This window comes from Onychostoma macrolepis, chromosome 22, assembly GCF_012432095.1.
Source record: "Onychostoma macrolepis isolate SWU-2019 chromosome 22, ASM1243209v1, whole genome shotgun sequence".
NCBI classification, from domain to species: domain Eukaryota; kingdom Metazoa; phylum Chordata; class Actinopteri; order Cypriniformes; family Cyprinidae; genus Onychostoma; species Onychostoma macrolepis.
The window spans coordinates 19,377,795-19,399,746 of record NC_081176.1 but is presented as its reverse complement, the minus strand read 5'-3'; the positions used below and the strand labels follow the sequence as shown (position 1 = coordinate 19,399,746).

Below are 21,952 nucleotides of genomic sequence, written 5' to 3'. Positions count from 1 at the left end.
CTTTGTGTGGTTATGTGTTGTTCTGTAAGCTCAAGAATGTACTTGTGAAGTGGACTAAGGGGATTTCTAACATTATTTGATAGATTACCGGGGTTAGAAATATTTGCTAGAGATACTAAATTATTATGGAGCCTATAATTACTCTCACATGCAGAATTTGTGCAGTAGCTTATACTTTACCATACTGCCACTGTAAAAAGTGATAAGTTGACTTAACTTAAAAAAATTGAGGAAACCTTAAAGTTATTAAGTAAATAAGAATAAAAAAAAATAAGTTAAGTGAATTGTCAAGTTCACTTAACTTTTTAAATTATTATTTAATTAATAATTTTAAGGCAACGGGTTTCCTCAATTTTTTTAAGTTAAGTCAACTTATCACTTTTTATAGTGGTAGGCTACTGTAGTGTAAAGTGCAGGATCTAAGACTTTCAACTTTATATTGAACTATGAATAAAAGTTCAACTATAAACTGTGATAAACTACTTGATGCATTAAAAACAAACAAACAAACAAACAAACACTGTGGAGATAACCGCTCCTGCATTAAATCATATGTCCACCAGGGTGCGCTTACACGAACCGAAAGTTTATCTGCATTTACTTGAAACATGCACAATACAACTTATAGCTACAACTGCTAGTTCAAAACAAATTTTGAATAATTTTCATTTTGACTGAATTGTTGAACTGTCTCAGGACAGGGGTGTTTTCATATAGGCCTGTGTCAGAATGGGGCAAGTTGTCACATGTGTTTGCTGTCATTTTTAATTAACAGTTAATTAAAGTTTCTGTTGGGTTGTTATACATTGTTACATTGTTGCCGTTTAATTGATAGTTTTGTGTTTCATAATACAGTTTAAATGCATTTCATAATACCTATAATCAGTGTTGGGAAGGTTACTTTGGAAATGTGATAGGTTACAGATTACAAGTTTACTTAAAATGTAATAAGTAGTGCAACTTTTCAATTACTTTATTAAAGTAATGTAACTGTAACTCAAAATCCTAAACGGTCTCAGTTATCAATCCGTTTTGATTTTCAGAGCAGTATGATGTCATATTGCTCAGGCCCCGCCCACAACCACTGAAGTACTGTCCAATATTAGCATATTTTCGCCCTTAGCCAGTTGTACGAAGTCCATTATTTTCTCCACGCTCCAGCAGCTGTAGCGACAATGTCTTGTAAGCAATGCAGGTGTTTTGTAGTTTTGTGTTGTAGAAGAACATAAGAATCTTCATTTTTTCCCGACATCAGAGCCACTGAGAATGCAGTGCATTAGTTTTGTTTTTCATGGTAATGTGCCACCGAATACACCTAAATTCGCTTATGTCTGCACAAATAATTTTACTACAGACTGCTTTCTGAACGAGGGACAATTCAAGGCAGGTTTTGTTAAAAAGTTAAAACTCAAGGATAGATCAGTACCCAATGTTCGTGATCCAGCATTATTTGCAAATCACTATAATCTTCCACAGAAGAAAGGGGTGGGTGAGCAGAGCTCATTAGCATTTAAAGGGACATGCCCCAAAATGAGTCGCTGTGAACAGAGCAAGGTAAAAAGGTGTTGTTTTACACAACCACTGAGGAATTTTAACCAAAGTATGTTGCAGACCTTTCATAAAGACCCTAAAGAATCATACCAACTTGTGGAAAATCAATGTCCCCTTTGAAGCACAGCCACTACAAAATCAGACTTACTTTGAGATCATTCTCTGAGGTTAAATACATATTTAAAATCATAAGAAATATAAGCTATGAAACTGTTTTTGAAATCGAATCTTTGCATAGGTGTGATAGGAAACACTGAAATCTAACAATGCCTTGGGAAAAAACAGATAATCTTTAAAGAATGAAGCATAGCTATACATAAACCCATAAAAGAGTTATCGAATAAGCATGTTCTAACCTCCTGAAACATTGGTGTTTCATATTTTAGAGCAGTTACTGCAATTTTTGAAAGAAATCAATTAAATCTGTATGTGGGAGTGTGTGTGTGAAAAATCAGATGTAACCTCCTTTGTAATCCTTAACATATTCATAAGTAACTGTAATTTAATTACACATTTTTTCTCAGTAACTGTAACTGATTACAATTACTTTTATTTTGTAATTAAATTACGTAATTCCTTTACATGTAACTAGTTACTCCCCAACTCAGCCTATAATATAGTTTAAGTGTAAGATTTTTGTTTTGTAGTCAAAAAATTTATTTTAGTTCTGCAAACCAAACCGGAGAAATATGACGGAACAACATGAGGTATTTTCACTGCTTTATTACTTTTAACATACCAGTAGGCCTATGTAGGATACATTATTAGCTATAGAAAGACATTTGTATTTATCTGGATATACAGTATACAATGATAAAAATCAAGTACAATATTATGCACCACTTCCCATATTTGTTTATGCAACAAACATTGTAACAGGTTGTATATTTTTATTCAATGCTGTTTAAAACGGCGCCCTGACACAAACAAGCTAATGTCTTGCATAATTTATGAAACACAAATCCCTAATTAAGTGTAATAGAGAAATACCCTGAAATAATGACATTATTCCATGATCCCACAAGCACTAAATGTTCCCACAGAACCCATCAAGGTTGATGGGATGGTTGTCAGAATTCCTCCCTCACACCTCTCTCAGCAGAATACCATAAGGCCGAATCGAGTTCTCCACCATTGCTTTTTCTTCTTCATGAGAAGTGCCATCAGGTATCTGAATCAGCCAGTAATCTTCCCTGTTGCACACTTTCCTCAGATTTGGATTGATTCTGTTCTGCAACAGGACTTGGTATTTCTTTCCAGTTTCTTTACATGTAAATATCTTGCTGTAATTTTTAGCAGCCTCATTGATATCCCAGGTGGAATAAATCCCTCTTCCGTACAGTTCTCTACGGCCTGCTTTGTAATTGGATTCAATGATGGATTTAGCATTAAACATGCTGGTTCCATGATAGGACACCGGCCACTCACCAGCCACAGAGTGACTCCTCCATCCATCCTTACCCAACCAGGCATTTCCATCTGGATACTTATCCAGGACTTTCAAAGCAATGCGTTTCCAGCCAAAAGGACGGATGTATGGCTCGTTCCCACGTGTAAAAATGGTGTCATCTTTTACATGTGTGCAATCGTAGTCAAATTTTGAGTCAAAGAATTTGTCCATATTCACAAAAAGCTCCTTGCATGAACCTGTGTTGAGTGGAGTTGAGGCTAGTAGGAACCTTGTGAGTTCTTGGTCACCCTTTGGCTTTTCCAAATCGTTGTAAGCCTTCACAGCAACACCTGTGAAGCTAGACAATGCCTGCAGAAGAACATTGGTGTGCACAAGAGCCATGCTCAATGATCAGGAAAGACCAAAAAAAAAGATGTGAGCGCTCATCAAACAAACTGTATTTATATTCAGACTCAAACAGTGGAATGGGAAAGTGGATATTTGTAATTCCAGTTTTGCTGCTCTTGAAAAATCCCCTAAGAGGAACTGAACTATGGTTACACATACCAAACATTTTCTTCCAAAGCTTTTCAGGTTTTAACACATCCTTGAAGCTTAAATTGAACTTTTTTTTTTTATTATTTCTAAACTAGTGATGAACATTCGTGAACGATTTGTGCAAACGATCTGCATCTCACGATTTATCATTGGCTGCATTGTGATGATTTCCTAATTTAGAATGTGATCAAAGATTGTTTTTGATTGCATATTGAATATATAACATTTTAAGGCTCAAATGATCAAAAGATCCAAAGATCAAGTAAGTAAAAAAAAAAAAAAAGTGCCAAACTACGTTGCTCTTTCAAAAGGAGCATAAATGAACATAACAACATATAGGTTTGTATTGATATGAGGGTGAGTAATGAGAGTATTTTCATATTTGTGTGTACTTTTACTTTAATGTCTGTAACTGTTAATAACTGTTTCTTTCATTTTGGATTGATAATTAATGTTATATAGGCCTAGGTCTCTGGATGCTCTAGTTTGGCCCGATCTTAGTAGTGCAGAATGCTCATATTTGCTTTTGGACATGGTTAAGAAAGATACTCAGTTTAGTTTTAATAAAGAAATTAAGGATTTGAAGCCATACTTTCTCCCTTGCACTACCAGAATATCAGCATTAGGCTACTTTAAAAATTCCAAACAATGGCTTACTTCCTTTTCTGAATTCTTTGTGTAATGTGATGTAGTCACACATTTCTTCAGTACATTTCTTCAGCATTACGCAACATAATTTTCTCTTTTCATAAGAAAAGGAGGTTTGATATAGTGTCATTTTACGAGTAATGGAAAAGAAAAAGGAAAAGAAGAAAAAAAACGATTGTGCTCACGTGATCACTTTCATACCTTCACAATCGCTTTCACCATAGACATAATAAATACTGTATTTATTATGTCTATGGTTTTCAAGGGGACATGGTTCAGGGCGCCCTCCTGATTCTCATCCATGCTAAGCAGAATAAATAAATGTAATCAAAGGCCACTGGGTCCAGCAGCTTTACATTTAGCCATCCTATTTAAACCTCTGTCATACTGTAAACAGTTCAGAGTTATTAAGTACAGGAGGAGTTAGACATATAAGTTCTCAGTTTCTCTAACAGTTTTATTTACACCTCCTGCTTCATTGACTGTTTGTTGAAACCTGCTTGCAGACAGTGCCACCTACCGGTCGAGACAGGTACTGTTCCACAGCAGGCTAAATAAATACCATCCAAATAAAAGTGTTTTTGCGTTCCATTGTTGCTTTTGCCGTGTTTTTAAACGGCTTGTCAAGACGTAGCCTAAAGACCTTGCATTTTTCAATACCCCTGCTCTTCGTTTCTCGGGTTCTGTGTGTGAACGGTCCCTTTGTTCATTCAACAGTTCGTTCTGTGTAAACTCTAATCTACTACTAGAGGATCTGCAATGCTTGTGAATATTTGCAAGTTATTAGAGTAAGATTAGAGGACTTCATCTTTTTATTTCCAGTTCCACTGTGTTGTAGGCAAACATAAACTACGAAAATTAACCATGGGTTTACTACAAATTAAACCAAAAAAACATGGTTACTATAGTTTGTATAGGTGGTAACCACAAATTAACCATGGTTTCGCTACAATAACCATAGTTTAACAATGGTACTTGTAGTAAAACTGTGGTTATACAAATGGTAATCAATACGCCAAAAAACGTGGTTACTACTACACTTTTACTACAATAAAACCATGGTTAATTTCGTAAAGGACAATCTGTCCAAGCTCATGGCTCAGCTTACAATTGACCCGCGAGGGCTGCATTATTGTTAGAGAATAATCAAACAAACAAAACTGCTTTATTTTTTATTTTATTTATTTATTTATTGTCTTATAGGGTCAAAATATTCTATTCTTAAAATGAGAAAGAAAGAAAATGGTAGACCTGTAGTGTCTTATTTGCCACGCAAACCAAACCAAATAAAATATTTATTTATTATTTTATTAATATGTTAATTTATGAATAAATAGCCTAAATAAAATAAATAAATAAATAAATATTTTATTTGGTTTAGTTTGCGTGCCAAATAAGACACTACAGGTCTACCTTTCTTCTTTTTTTCTTCTTTTTTTTTCATTTTAAGAATAGAATAGAATAGAATAGAATAGAATAGAATAGAACATTTTGACCCTATAAGAAAAACAAACGGCTATTTAGCTCTGTATCCACAAGGGCGCGCAACAAACTAAGAAATTATCAATTAATACCTAAAACAGTCTAAAACGCTCTCAAACATTATAAAGTTATATATAATATTTCTTCAAGACATTCTGACTACAAAAACACGACTTTTTCGTTATTTTATCCGTCATTCGTTAATACTATAGTCTGACGCATCCGCGAGCGAGAGACGCGACGCAAACGCGCCACTAGAAAGTTCTCCACGAATCGCATCACGCGGCGATGAGCGCGTCGCCTTTGATTGGTCATTGGCTGTTGACGTAAGGCTCCGGACAGACGCGTCGCGTCGCGTGCGTCCCGTACACCAGTCAGGTTGGTTCGCGTCCAGTCAGACGTGTCAGTGAAGGCAGCCGCGGAAGTATCGGCTTTCAGTTCAACATGGCTTCAAGTGCGACGAGCTGAGAAAAACCAGGGCTATTTTCTATTTCACCACTCCCGAGCCGTCAAACGAGGAACAAGACTTGGGAAATATATTCAAGAGCTGCTTTTAATCAAGTAAGGAAGTCCTGTCAAAGAGTTTGGAGAGTTGTTTGTGTACCGGTTTCTAAAACGTCGGCGCATGCGCTGTGCGCGTGAGTAGCGCATTTTGGGAGTTACGTTAGATTGTCAGTTACAAAAACTTCAAATTATTTAACGTTTAATGTCTTTAATTGTACTGTTTTGTGTCTTGGTGGATTTATAAAGTTATTAGTTCGAATAGATAGTTAGTTTTAATGTCGGAAGTGCTGTTGTTGAGTCACGGGTCGGAATAAGTTTTGTGAGGTAACGTTAACTTAGCTTAAATATGATTTTACCTAGTAGTGTTGCGTAGTAAAACATGACCAATTTGGTAAATACCGTTAATAAACAGGTTTCAGAAGAGTAAAATACTAAATTAACTACTTGTTTATTATGTTGACCGCTTATAAAGACTCACAGTAGCGGAGTTGAACTTTCTGTTTTCATTTCTGTCGTGTCTGTCTTTATTGTCAGTATGTTGAATGCTTCTCGAGTGCACTACATGAACGTAATAAATGTGAAATTTCTAATTTAGGTGATGAAATAGCTTTATTAATAAGAGATGAGTGATATTGAAACCAAGAATGTGTAAACCCTTCAGGCTGGAGCTGGGCTTGTCTGAACTCATAATGTACTGTAAAATACATCAACCTGCTGATGTTTAGTTTGGTTTCCAAGTGTTTTTTTTTTTTTTTTTTTTTTCAGGCCACTGATAAATCAATGGCATATTGTGCCTCATAATCATGCCATAGATTTGACTGTAAGTCTTTTACTTCTCTGAATGGACAGTCATTTCTGGGAATTATGTTTCCGAGGAATTGCTGTGATGCAAACTAACCCTTCCATGGAAAGCAATGATGGGAGGATCGGTCCCTGTCATTCGTTCTCTCTAAAACCCTTAGGAGAAACTAATATAATAATGTTTATGTCTTTGTTTATTCTGGTGATATCGGCCTTGTTGGTCAGATACGACAACGGTGGACCCAGCGGATTGTGTAACTGCAGAAATCACGCAAACTTCCCTCTTCTTTCTTTGCCAGCAGAGTGTGGAGAAGCTCAATTAGAAGTCTCTTGTTCTCCAATGGGTGACGCAAGCTGACATCACTTGGTCTAGACAGTTACATGGGGAGGGAAACAAAAGCAATTATGGCCATGTTTTGTTTTGGAAAGACAGAGTACCGTAGGTAAAAGACAAAAAGGTTCTTGAAACATGTCCAAACTTATCTGGTACATACTGCACCAATAGCGTAAAGAAACTGATGCCTTTTTAGGATTATATAGAATTAGTTTTTGCGTTAGGACATTATTTAAATTTAAATTTACACATGGGTCAGTGACAAGAGTATAAGTATGCAAATAATAATAAAACATAATTTAATTTTATACTCTGATGTTTTTGTAATTTTACGCATATACAGGTGCTGGTCATATAATTAGAATATCATCAAAAAGTTGATTTATTTCACTAATTCCTTTCAAAAAGTGAAACTTGTATATTATATTCATTCATTACACACAGACTGATATATTTCAAATGTTTATTTCTTTTCATTTTGATGATTATAACTGACAACTAAGGAAAATCCCAAATTCAGTATCTCAGAAAATTAGAATATTGTGAAAAGGTTCAATATTGAAGACACCTGGTGCCACACTCTAATCAGCTAATTAACTCAAAACACTTGCAAAGGCTTTTAAATGGTCTCTCAGTCTAGTTCTGTAGGCTACACAATCATGGGGAAGACTGCTGACTTGACAGTTGTCCAAAAGATGACCATTGACACGTTGCACAAGGAGGGCAAGACACAAAAGGTCATTGCAAAAGAGGCTGGCTGTTCACAGAGCTCTGTGTCCAAGCACATTAATAGAGAGGCGAAGGGAAGGAAAAGATGTGGTAGAAAAAAGTTTTTCAAGCAATAGGTATAACCGCACACTGAAGAGGATTGTGAAACAAAAGCCATTCAAAAATGTGGGGGAGATTCACAAAGAGTAGACTGCAGCTGGAGTCAGTGCTTCAAGAACCACTACGCACAGACGTATGCAAGACATGGGTTTCAGCTGTCGCATTCCTTGTGTCAAGCCTCTCTTGAACAACAGACAGCGTCAGAAGCGTCTCGCCTGGGCTAAAGACAAAAAGGACTGGACTGCTGCTGAGTGGTCCAAAGTTATGTTCTCTGATGAAAGTAAATTTTGCATTTCATTTGGAAATCAGGGTCCCAGAGTCTGGAGGAAGAGAGGAGAGGCACACAATCCACGTTGCTTGAAGTCCAGTGTAAAGTTTCCACAGTCAGTGATGGTTTGGGGTGCCATGTCATCTGCTGGTGTTGGTCCACTGTGTTTTCTGAGGTCCAAGGTCAACGCAGCCGTATACCAGGAAGTTTTAGAGCACTTCATGCTTCCTGCTGCTGACCAACTTTATGGAGATGCAGATTTCATTTTCCAACAGGACTTGGCACCTGCACACAGTGCCAAAGCAACCAGTATCTGGTTTAAGGACCATGGTATCCCTGTTCTTAATTGGCCAGCAAACTCGCCTGACCTTAACCCCATAGAGAATCTATGGGGTATTGTGAAGAGGAAGATGCGATATGCCAGACCCAACAATGCAGAAGAGCTGAAGGCCACTATAAGAGCACCCGGGGCTCTCATAACACCTGAGCAGTGCCACAGACTGATCGACTCCATGCCACGCCGCATTGCTGCAGTAATTCAGGCAAAAGGAGCCCCAACTAAGTATTGTGTGCTGTACATGCTCATACTTTTCATGTTCATACTTTTCAGTTGGCCAAGATTTCTAAAAATCCTTTCTTTGTATTGGTCTTAAGTAATATTCTAATATTTTGAGATACTGATTTTTGACTTTCATGAGCTGTAAGCTCTAATCATCAAAATTAAAAGAAATAAACATTTGAAATATATCATTCTGTGTGTAATGAATGAATATAATATACAAGTTTCACTTTTTGAATGGAATTAGTGAAATAAATCAACTTTTTGATGATATTCTAATTATATGACCAGCACCTGTATAACAAAAATATAATTGTAATTTATTAAATTTAAATAATTTTTCCTGTGATTTATTGACATTGATTTATTGTTTTTCCAAAGTACAATGGAAAAATAAATTAATAAATACACATTTAAAAAAAAATAATAATAATTTTTCTATTAACGTGGACCTAATTGTTGTAATTGTTCATCTTAGTTACTTCTGTTTTTCTTTTTTTATTGCTTGGTTGTTTTTCACCTAAATTATTGCTGCAAGATTAGATTATTATCACATGAAACTGATTTTTTTTAAAGGAAGATGTGTCATCTAGCATGACTGTTATTGAATTGTTACCCAATAAATCAATTTTTTAATTTTTTTTAAAACCTTGTTGGTCTTCTTGACAGTGGAATCTACATTTAAACTGTAATCTTGAAAAACGTAGACAAAAAAAGTTGAATAACTGAAAATAGTGATATAATTTAGATATTATATTTACTTATTATATAATTGTAATAAATAATATTCACCCAGAAACCGAACAAATAATGCATCAAAATGTGACAGTTTAATGCACTTTAGTTCATGATCTGGTTATTTATTAGCTGTTTCTTTGTTAGGTTTGGCTCAAAGCTGTGCGTGTAATTCAAATAGCCAGTTTGTAGTTTGGTGCACAAAGCTCTGTTGTGTAGTACAGGGAGGGTACAAAGCTCTCTAGCAGTGATTTAACTCAAGATAGTGGTCTGGGGCTCAGGCTGAGGACCCTTCCTGCTTCCGTTTGTACGAGTGTTTTCTAATGTTCTCATTGAATCTCTTTCATGCGTTTCAGTGAGGAATAATACTGCTGCTGTAGCAGTGTCTTGGTGTGTAAATAGGCCTACTGCCTTACCAATGCGAGTGTTCAGTTTCTGGAATTTAGGTAATGGTTCATGTATTAAGTGTGAATTAGTGCCGGGAAGAAGTGCCATGGGGAGCCACCATGACTGGTGCTGGTTCAAGTCCAACAGGTTACACAAACATTGAGTGATGTTTATTTCACAAGCCTTTATTTGAGTATAATATTGGTGGCAGTAACTTGGCTGTGATGCTTATGCTGATAGAATGTGTCTTAAACTCACTACAAAGAAGTTTTATGAGTTGTAGTTTTGAGTCAGTGCACTTCTAAAAGTATTTTATTTTGTACTTTATTTTTCATTTTGTTTTATAATTAATTTAATTTAATTTTGTATTTATTTTTCTTTGTTTTATAATTCATTTTTAGTTATTTTATATAATTTATTATTCATAATTATTTATTTTACATGATTCTTATTTGATTTTAGATATTTTTGTTATTTTTTTTATATTTCAATTTTTTTAAATTTATCCTTTTGTTGTTGTTATTTTTATTAGTATTAAAAAAAATTATATTTAAATTTTTTAAAGACTTTTTTTTATTTATTTTTTTTTACAATTTTTCTCTACACTTCTCTGTGGCCTCCTGGTTTGTAAACTCTACTGTAGAACACAATTGTTGTGCCAATTGCTGTTCCCTTACTAAGTGCTGATTTTGCACAAGGAATGTGCATTCAAGGAATGTTTAACTCTGATAGTGAAATACTAAGCACGTACACCACGGCAGAACTAGCTGCGGCGTCTTCTCGGTCCTCAGTTGTAACATCTGATTAGCAATCCATGTAGTTCCTGCGACGTCTGTCCTGGAAGTAAATGGGATTTCAAGGCATAATTTGCACATCTTAGGTCCGAAGGAACACTGTGATCTGGGAAACCCGTCTGATGTGGAAATACAAAGACGGAAACAGGAGTGACGACAAGGAAGTTGTTCGTAAGTGGAAAGCTTTTATATTGAGAGATGTTGAGTTGTTTTGAGGTCAGGAAGATAGCTTCAAAATCTCATGGTGGTTTGTCCACCCCCAGTTTTCCCATAACTGGCCGCTCAATCAGTTTCTCTATGAAAAAGCCTTTGTTTTCCTGTATCAAATCACCTCACCTATGGTATTACACGTTCTTCTTGAACAAATACCTCCAGGATGAAGTCAGGGCTATTTTTAGGTATCCGTCCCTGAATTTCTGCCCTTTATAGGTTTCCCTGGGACTGTCTTTACAGTCTGTGCAATATTATGTAATGCTTTTTCCTTTGGATGCAAATTACGTCTGTTCTCGGTTTTGACGGCACCCCAGGAACGTGCATGTGGCTTGTTTTGCTGGATGCGGCCTTCGCTCTGTCATTTAGTCGAATCAGCAGCAGTGCGGTTCAGTGTCGGTTTCGTGACCCCGGGTAGAAATGAAGGCCGGAGTTGCTCGGGTTTGGAAGGAATCGTGAAGGCGTCACAATGTGCATCTGGGTCAGAGTTGTGCTGGAAGAGGGCGGCAACTGACAGTAAGACAGCAGACGGTCCAGTAAGAGGAAAAAAAAAAGCAGCATGCGCTCATGTCCCCATAGGTTTTTTTAGGCATATCCAAAGGCAGATCAGCTTCTGAATATTTTGTACCTTGTTTTGGTTTTCTTGCTTGCTCGTTATAACTATACAACTATGTAATCTACATACATGGTCCATATAAATAAATATGTAATTTTGCAAACCGCAACTTTGACTATCTGCTTGATGTCTGGTAAATTCTGTCATTTTTTCTGCAACAGGTTGGAAGCTTATTTAAATTATACCGCATCATTCTGTTCTGCAGCCAGTGTTGGGTTTTTTGGTAAAAAAAAAAACAAAACCTTTTTTTATGTTTTTGCAAATGTCCTCCAGCTGGGTCTGGGAGATGTGTCCATTTTTTATAAAGGTTTTAAAAAATATTGGTTAGGCAAACAACCTTCAAACGTTCCCCAGGAGTCGTTTGCGTTTTTTAAATCTTGCAAGAACGTTAATTTTTGGTTATGCAGATATCTTCCAAACATTATCCAAGGTACGCACACTTTTTTTTTTCTTACACTTTAAGAACGTTTTTTCTTTATGCAAACAACGTCCGAATGTTCCAAATGTAAAAAAAATTTACGCCTTAAGAATGATGTTTTTCTTGGTTATGTAAACAACCTCCAAACATTCCCCAGAAACACGTTCAGTTTTTTTTAAATGTTGTAGGAACATTATTTCTAAGTTATCAACCCTCTACAGACACCTTGGCAATTGAATCTTCTTTGGCTAGTAAATTTTTTTAATTAATTCAGACTGATAATACTAGGCCTCTATCTATATATATATATATATATAAGCCTACTCTATATGTTTGTAAAATGGTACAGCTTTTTAAATATCTGAAAGTACACTCTTAACATCAGTCAGTCAAGCATTATAATATGACATTTGTGATAATCAAGTATTATTTAATGATAGAACTTTAGTAATTAGAATTAAAACTTAGTAACCATGTATGAATGCATAGATGTTTTAACTGAATTCAGGACTGGTGGTGGTGCTTTTTTGGTCATTCAGTTTTTCTGTAAAAAAAAAAAAATATGGGAAAAAAATAACAATAATACTAATAAGAATAATAATAATACGAATTCTGCTAATAAGAACAGTATAAAACGCACTAAGGATTAACGAGCTGCTAGATTCATGTGCGTTCACTCGAACTGATTAGCTGAAATCAAAACGGGGATGATAATAGGTGAGCACCAGCCAATGAGATTGCCATTTGCCCATTAGTTCCGCCCACTACTGGAAAACCCGGCAGTTCTGAAAAGCTGAAAAATCCAAAGGAACTCCGTTATTTTGACAGGAAAATACAACAAAGAGAACGTGTCAATTTTTTAAGCTTTACTTTTTCTTTTTTTTTTCTTGAGTATGTACACAACCTCCAAATTTTCCCCAGGAACGCATTCAGATTTTAGATGTTGTAAGAGCATTTTTTTCTTGGTTTTGCAAATGTCCTCCAAACGTTATACAGGGAACGCGTCCTATTTTAAAAACGTTCTTGGTTATGTAAACAACCTCCAAATGTTTCCCAGGAGATGTTCTTGTTTTTTTGTTTTTTTTAATGTTGCAAAAACGTTATTTCTTGGTTCAACCTCCAAACAATCCTTGGAGAAGAGGTCCAGTTATGTGTTAAGTTTGTGGTCTGAATTTTCATGACCTTCTATAGGTGCATAAACAACAATTTGACAAATCCAGTGATTAATTTTTATTTATTTTTTTCTCTCAGAAACCTTCATTTTAACAATTTTTAAACAAAACATTAATGGGAACTTCTTGGTATTGAAACATTTAGCCTACTACTAGGCCATTGCTCCAATTTGCTCTAATTTTCAACACCACATTTCTTCTTCTTATATGATTTAATGTTGCTGACATGCTGGAAAAAGACTTCATAAAGCCACCAGCTACGCAGATCCCTTTTAACGCGGTCTAGCTTTGAATAGCCTCCATTGATCACAGGTTCTGAATGACATCAGTAAACCTCTGAGACGGCTCTCTCCTTCAATGAAATGAAAGCCCGTTATGACTCACAGTGACTAAATAACATTCATTCTGCTAATGCTTTATAATAGTAAATGTCCCACCCAGATAGACAATATTGCCTGTAATCGTGATCATACAAAAAGATAGGCTGGGTTGAATGATAGAAATACAGCCTAAGTGGTGTATTTTTCAATTGAATTAGTCATTTTGACTATTATTACTGTCATGGTTACCATTTGCTTTCAGCTGTTTAGATGATTCACAGAAATCCAGAACAATCTGTGAACGTACTGGTCGTTCCGTTCAGTGGTCTGATCAGTTTCACTTTGAATCTCTCTTTTGACTGTTTCAATTGATTGCTTTAGCAGAATGAAATGTTCAGTGATAAAATACTTTCTCCTTTTCTGGCTTAATATAACAAAGTTAAACCATTTCTACCTTGATTAAAAACATAGAAATTGTTCAAAAGTTTGGACCGTATTTTTAATGTTACTGAAAGAAGCTACATTTATTTGATCAAAAATACAGTAAAAACAATAATATTGTGAAATATTATTACAATTTAAAATAACTGATTTCTGATTGAATATATTTTAAAATGTAATTTAATCCTGTGATGCAAATAATGAAATTTTCAGTACTCCAGGCTTCAATGCCACATGATCCTTCAGAAATCATTCTAATATGCTGATTTGTTGCTCAAGAAATATTATTATATTCAATGTTGAAAACATTTGCTAATACTTTTTCTTTTTCAGGATAATTTTATGAATAAAAAAGTAATAAAAATAATATTTGAGCATTTATTTGAAATGGAAAAATCTAATTTAATAATCAATTTAATATCTCCTTCCTGAATAAAAGTATTAATTTCTTTCAAAAATAAAACAAAAAAATCTTACTGTCCCCAAATACTGAATGGTTGTTTATATCAGTGCAAACATTTTTAAATAATAATTAATTTTAATAATTTATTTAGAAATGTATTGCTTATGTTTTGCAATATTTCTTAAGCTCTAATAATTTAATACCATTGCAAAATGTAATCTTAAATATTACATTTTTAGATTTTTGTACATTAGATTTTATATCGGCTTATCAGTTCTGGACATAATTTTTAATTAGACAAGAGGAGTTTAACTAAATAAAACAGAAAGATTAATGTTTTTTTATCATAATTGCCCTATTAATCTTGTGGCATTTGAATGTGACAGCACCCAGAGTAACTTTTTCCTCTCTTGAATATTTAATCTCTCAATCAATGTGTCTGGCTTTGCCATTGCAAACACGTTTGGCCGCACTTAGCATGCTTAGTTTGTTTCTCTAATTGCATTAGCTTCGACTGTTTCCAAACAAGTGTCAGCATGATTTTCCTCTATCTCCTGGGATCGTCTGCCCTGAGTTCGCAAGCTCGGCTTTCCCAGCCAGTCATGTGAAACCCGTTGAAGTCTGTTTCTGCGGCCAGATAACTCACACTTGTTTGGCTCTTCCTAACAAGACCTTTACCCAGAGATGAAGGTCCGAGATAGACAAAGAGCAAATGAGGACAAAACGATATAACTCAGGTTTGGCATCAGACCACATAAAGCAAACAGAAGCTAGTTGAATTTTGGTTATATGCATGAGCTCTCACAGAATGAGTTCCTTCCTTCCAGATATTTGCACTCATCAGGGCATAAGAGCGGTGCATGTTGATCCAAGAACATCGGGGAACCCTGAGCTGACGAAATCTCCAGCTTTTCCCTCATGACAGCTCATGAGGATGAGCGGCAGAGCGGATTATCAGTGTCACACATTCCTGGACGTCTTCCATGCGCTCACCATGACACAGCAGAATGTGAGCCGTGTCCTTAACTCACTCTTGAGGAGAACATGGGAAACCCCTGATGGTGATCCATACCACGCCACAAGCCTGAGGACTTTTTTCCCCTTACATCATGCATGTTTCCTTTTCTTCCCACTCCATGAAAAACGTATAGCCTCTAGTGCCGTGTGAGAGATCAGAGAAGATTAGAAGAACCGTGTGAGGCATCTGTCAGGTCTCGCGCCGCAGGCAACAGTCTCATGGGCTGAGGTCACGAAATAAGCTCCTAAGCTTTCAGAATGCACGCCATCTGCAAGCCTCTCCAATGTGATTATCAGACGGGCACTTTTTTGTCCTGACCTGTAGTTTGTTTAACTCGGTTGGTTGTGGAGGTCAAACCGAAGGATTTTCTTCCTTCCTGAAGGAATTCCCGCTTCTCGTGTCCACAAGTCATTGTGGAACATCATTTCCCCCCTATTTTTAGTGTTTACTGCTCAATAACAAATCAGTGTATTGAAATACAAGGTGTTTAGATGGTTTTGGAGGCCAAGGAAGGCCTTCTTTAAGGAATTCCCCCTCCTTGTCTTCCCCACTAATGACTTTTCGTCTCATTTTTCATGTTCAGTACTAAATAACTAATTCATTTATTGAAATGTGACACGTTTAGATGGTTTTGGAGGCCAAACTAAAGCATTTTTTTTTCATTCTTGAAGGAATTCCCCCTTCTCGTCTTCACCAATACTGACTTTTTGGTCCCATTTTTAGTGTTTCCTCCTAAATAACAAATTAATTAAAATACGTGTTTAACTTTTTTCCTTCTTGTCTCTGCAAGTAATTACTTATTCAACATGTTAATGAATCCATTTATTGAAATATAATGTTTAGATGGTTTTGGAGGGCAAGCTGAAGGATTTTCTTAATTCTTGAAGGAATTACCCCTTCTTGTCTCCATTAATAATGACGTTTTCCATCCTATTTTTAGTGTTTACTGCTAAATAACAAATCAATTTAGTGAAATACAACGTGTTTAGATGGTTTTGGAGGCCAAATTGAAGAACTTTCTTCCTCTAAGGAATTCCTCATTCTTGTCTTTTTCTTCTTATTCTTCATGTTTACTCCTAAATAACAAATCCATTTATTGAAATATGACACGTTTAGATGGCTTTGCAGGCCAAACCAAAGTTTTTTTTTTTGTTGTTGTTTTTTGCATTCTTGAAGGAATTTCCCCTTCTCGTCTCCACCAGTAATTACTTTTTCGTCCTATTTTTTGTTTCCTCCTAAATAACAAATCGGTTAAAATACGTGGTTAGAGGTCAAATCAAATAACTTTCTTCCTTGAAGGAATTCCCCCTTCTTGTCTCTGCAAGTACTGTAATTACTTTTTCATCATAATAACAAATCCACTTATTGAAATATAATGTGTTTAGATGGTTTCGAAGGCCAAACTGAAGGATTTTCTACTTTCTTAAATGAATTCCCCACTCTTGTCTCTTCAAGTAATTACTTTTTTTGTCTTATTTCTAAGGGTTTACACCCATTTAACAAATATATTTACTGAAATATAGTGCATTTAGCTATTTTTAAGGCCAAACCCAAGGCTTTTCTACCTTCTTAAATGAATTCCCCCTTCTTGTCTCCACCGCTGATGACATTTTTGTCCTGTTTTTTGCATTTCCTCCTAAATACCAAATCCATTTATTGAAATATGGTGCTTTTAGATGGTTTTTGAGGCCAAACTGAAGGATGTTCTCATGTTCACCACTCATGACGTTTTCACCCAATTTTTTTTTTTCCTCGTAAATACCAAATCAGTTTACTTGAAATCTGATGCATTTAGATGCAACACCTCAGGTTTGCGACACAATAGTCACAAGGTAGCAATTATTCTCCGTTAATGTTGGCTTTTTCTTCAAAGCTGTTTTTAGAAGGTTATTTAAAGAAATGGTTTGTCAGGTAGCTTTAGTGCTTCCTTCTCATTTCAGTACAACTTCCCAGTTTTATTACTTTCAGTAGTTCTTTCATTTGTTTTTTTTCCCCCTATTATCGGGATGTTATGTGAAATAAAACCAGTGTGTGCTTCATTCCTGTGAAAATCTCTATCCTTGGTGCTTTCTCATCTTTTTTTTTTTTTCTCCGTCTTCCAGTAAAGATAATGGTGCTTTACAGGAAGAGGACATTTGGGAACTCAATAGTAATCAGTATTGATTGTCCTTTGTGGCAGGGGGTTAGAGAGATGGACACCTCCTCTTACTGGGATGCATTGACTGCTCAGGCATTCGACGGTGTAAGAAATATGGATGTAACTTCAGAGGTTAAGTGGGTTTTTTTTTTTTAAGCTGTGAAATTAAAATAATCTTGATTAGCCTACTTCTTTAAGTCCCTGTTTTTTTCAGTGCAAGTTATTGCAGAGAAAAACCAATTGTATTTATAATCCTAGACGTTTTTTTCAAACTTTTCTTTTCAGCTGACATAATAAAGACTGTGAAGACAGGCAAAATTAATATAGACTATTAATATTATTAAACATTACTATTATCTTTTCTGTCATTGCGTTCACATTTACCATTATACGGCACGTTTTTTTTGTGGGTGAATCTAGCCACTTCAATAGGAATCAATGCAATCTGGAATTTTGTGTGAAAATAAATATATAGTTCACCCAAAAATGGAAATTCTGTCGTTCCAAACCCGTAAGACCTTCGTTCATCTTCAAAACACAAATTAAGATATTTTTGATGAAATCCGAGAGCTCTCTGACCCTTCATAGACAGCAACACAACTGAAATGTTAAAGACCCAGAAAGGTAGTAAGGACATCGTTAAAATAGTCCATGTGACATCAGTGCTTCAACCGCAATTTTATAAAGCTACGAGAATACTTCTTGTGCACAAAGAAAACAAAAATAACGACTTTCATCAACAATTTCTTCTCTTCTGTGTCAGTCTTCGACGCGCGTTCGGGAAGTTCTGAAACTTCAGTGCGTTTTGTGTTCTGAAACTTACAGGATGTTTTTATAGCACAATGACCTCTTATATTCTCAGTTCATGACCCCTTTAAAGTTAATCTCAGAATGAATATACACTTTTCAGACTTGAAATTATTTATTTATTTATTTTAGCGTTTTATCTTTATTTTGGCAGATAGTAAATAATTAATATTGGCTGTTATCAGTCATCGGCCATAAAGTGAAAATATTTATCAGCTGTAAACAGGTTTTCACCTTGTGAATGATGTTGTAAGTCATATTTAAGGTGTTTTTAACTGTTCTCTGGCTTATTATCAACTTCCTAAGGAGAAACACAAGTTGTTTTGTGCTTCTGAGAATTTCCCTTGCGTAACAATCATTTTCCCTTCATGTGATACTAAGATGAACTGCTCTGTGGCTCAAAATGTCTCAAATTTGTATCCTCACAAGGAACTCTATTCAAATATCACCCTTTTGCACGTAAGAGCTTTTGCAGTCAGTGAAAGCCTTCATAGGTTTCTATGTGAAACTTTACACTTCTCTAGTTGATGATAATATAGTGTCTGGAGAGCAGATTCTTTTTGTGTATTTAATCTAAAAAATAACGATTCTGTCACATTTACTCACCCTCATGTTCTTCCAAATGACTTTTTGTGTCATTTGAGTTTTTTTCTAGCCCATTTCTCTGAGGTTTTAACACTGACAGCATAACGCTCACCCACTTGTTTTTCCACCATTAAGGACATCCCTTGTCTCTCGTGTTTGTGTTCTCAGGTCATGGTGAGAAGACGCTGACCGGATCGCTCAGGTTTACACAGTGTGGGCTTTGGCCGTCATGAACAAGACTGCAGTCTAATGCCATCGCTCTCCATTCCGCCTGCCATGGACGGGCACATCTTTTCACATTCGGACGGACCTCAGCTGGATGCCGGGGGGTTCATCCTTGCACCCCCTATGGTAACTACTTCTCATTTCATTTAGCATCACATCTTAGCATCTAAAAGTGGAGCGTTTTTGGTCACACCAGCCAAAAACGTTTCAACCTACAACCTTTCGGTTACTAGCCTGTATTGTTAACCACAATGCCTTTGGTATAGAATCACATTTCTTACCACAGGGATATAAGCAGTATAAATTCATAAAGTCATAATGTTCGTTACTGGTTTCCTCTTTCGAAAACTCGGGTCATTCATTCTGATATCTGGTGAAACCTCAAGACTTTGGTTGTGTGTGGGTGATAGAATGACGTCTTTGTGGTAACAGAGTCATTTTAACAGTTGGTAGACGCAATTCCTGATAAGCCATGCAGCTTCTTCTCACCGTTTTGTAAAATACTGTTAGCGTGTATCTCGTATCATGACAGGGTTCATTAAAATTCAAGGAATGAGATGGTTTAAAGTGGAAAAAGGAAGTGTTAAGTTAAATATTTGGGCGGTGATGGAGTACAGTGATGTCATCACGAGTGTAAATAGCAGTTGTGTAAATGAAGGGGGTTTCCTGCAGACACAAATTTTAGAAATAGACCTAATGGCTCGCTATTTTTATGCAGCCTATACTCGGCTCCGGTCAAAGTTGTAATGATAATACATTTTATTTTTGTTTTAGTTCCTATTTTATTTTCGATCCGCCCACTAAGTTTAGTTCTTTTTCACTTTGTGATTATTAGTTTTAGCCATTTGATGTTTTAGAAAATTTCTTTTAAAATGACATATATATATATATATATATATATGTATGTATATTAGTGTTGTCACGGTACCAAAATTTCAGTATTCGGTACTGATACCAGTGAAAATCCACGGTTCTCAGTACCAATTTCGGTACCACATGCTAATTAAAAAAACACACTATTTTTATTAATAATATCAAACAAAAATAAAATGTACAAAAATCAATGCCTTTCTTTATACTTGTGTTTTAAATTGTGTTTCAAGTTTTTCCGCAAGTAATAAAAGTATGAAAAACAGTAAAGTTTCATCCAAATTTAATTTGTCTTTTAATTAATGAAATTTAAACACATTTTTTTTTTTGGTAAATAAAGGGATTTATTATTAAAATTAAAATATGGAAGAAATATTGTGTGATTTATTTCTTTAAAAAATGTTTTTTTTTTTTTTCAACAGTAGTAATAGTATCACATACATTCTACTAAATAATAGTAATATTTTTCTGGCACAATGTCAAAATAAACTTTTATTTTGACGGGTTGCCGTGAATACCTTTAAATTTCTGTGTGCTATATGATATGACGCTGGTTTTACTCAATGAAATGGTAAAATGCTCGTGAAGTGACTCTCGGAGCAGTTCTGTAGATGTTGTTTATGTATTCATGTCCTCGTTGAGACGGCAGATGCTGAAATCACCATGAGCGTAAAAAGAAAAAAACGTGCGTCTCTGCCATTCATTCATTCACTCAGAGACTCGCAGAACATGGGGGATTCATATATGAATCGACTTTTGCGGCTTAATATTTACAGATACTAGTCCATGTTGCGGTTTCATTTAAGTGTAATGACCTACTTTTGATTAAATCATCCAAACTTTGACAAATTCCGTGACATTCTGAGATTCCGTCTGCGTTTTCTGCATCGCGGAAATCATAGGGCCGTACGCGTCAAGAACCGGGTACTCGGTACCACCGGTACTTAAAAAAACCTGGTACCGTGACGTTTTCATTTTTTTAGTACTGACTTGATACCAGGTCTTTTGACAACACTAATATATACACACTACTGCTAAAAAGTTTGGGATCAGTAAGATTTTTCATGTTTTAATGGAGTCTCTTATATTCATCAAGGCTGTATTTATTTAATCAAAAATCCAGAGAAAAAAAAAACAGTAATATTGTGAATTCTTATTGCAATTTTAATATTGGTTTCCTGTTTTAATATACTTTAAAATAGAATTTATTTCTGTGACACAGCGCTGAATTGTCAGCATCATTACTCCAGTCTTCAGTGTCGCATGATCCTTCAGAAATAATTTTAATATGCTGATTTATTATGAGTGTTGATACATGATACATTTTTCATACAGTTAAAAAGAGCAGAATTTGTTCAAAATGGAAACCTTTTCTAACAATATAAGTCTTTCCTATGACTTTTTATTCATTTAACACATCCCTTCTGAATAAAAGTATTAATTTCTTTAACCCCTTAACTGTCACTCACAGTTTTGAACACAGACATGATAGTGCACTATCCAAACTTATTTTTTTATAATTCATGAAATGAAAACATTTTCCAATGTGATTTTGATGTACCATTTCCATGGTAATGCAATGTCTGATTTTAAAATGGGTTTCAAAGGATGAATTTTGAGATTTTAAGTTTTCAACTGATATATAATTTCTTATGATTTCTAAAGCGTGATAGAGAAAAAGGCAAATAAGAAGACTTTCTGTGACAAAGGTCAGAACTCCTGTTATGATGTAGATTTTTCAGGTGCACTCTTGTCATGGTAAAATACCTATTTAGGAGTCTTAGACCTTTCCAATGATATATAGTTTGTCATGATTAGATTAGGATTTAATTGTAAAATAGTGAAGTAAACGTAGGCGTCCCACAGGGTGGACGGTGACAGTTAAGAGGTT

General features: G+C 35.4%; 1 protein-coding gene across 1 annotated transcript in view; it reads left to right on the top strand.

Moving 5' to 3' along the window:
• The first annotated feature begins 5,935 nt into the window (after positions 1-5,935).
• Positions 5,936-21,952, top strand: part of sbno2b (strawberry notch homolog 2b) — a 61,127-nt gene continuing 45,110 nt past the window's right edge. Inside the window, exons 1-2 of the mRNA XM_058761694.1 lie at positions 5,936-6,190; positions 19,135-19,317. Coding sequence (XP_058617677.1) covers positions 19,216-19,317 — 102 coding nt within the window. The 5' untranslated portion in view covers positions 5,936-6,190; positions 19,135-19,215. The remainder of the gene's footprint in view (positions 6,191-19,134; positions 19,318-21,952) is intronic.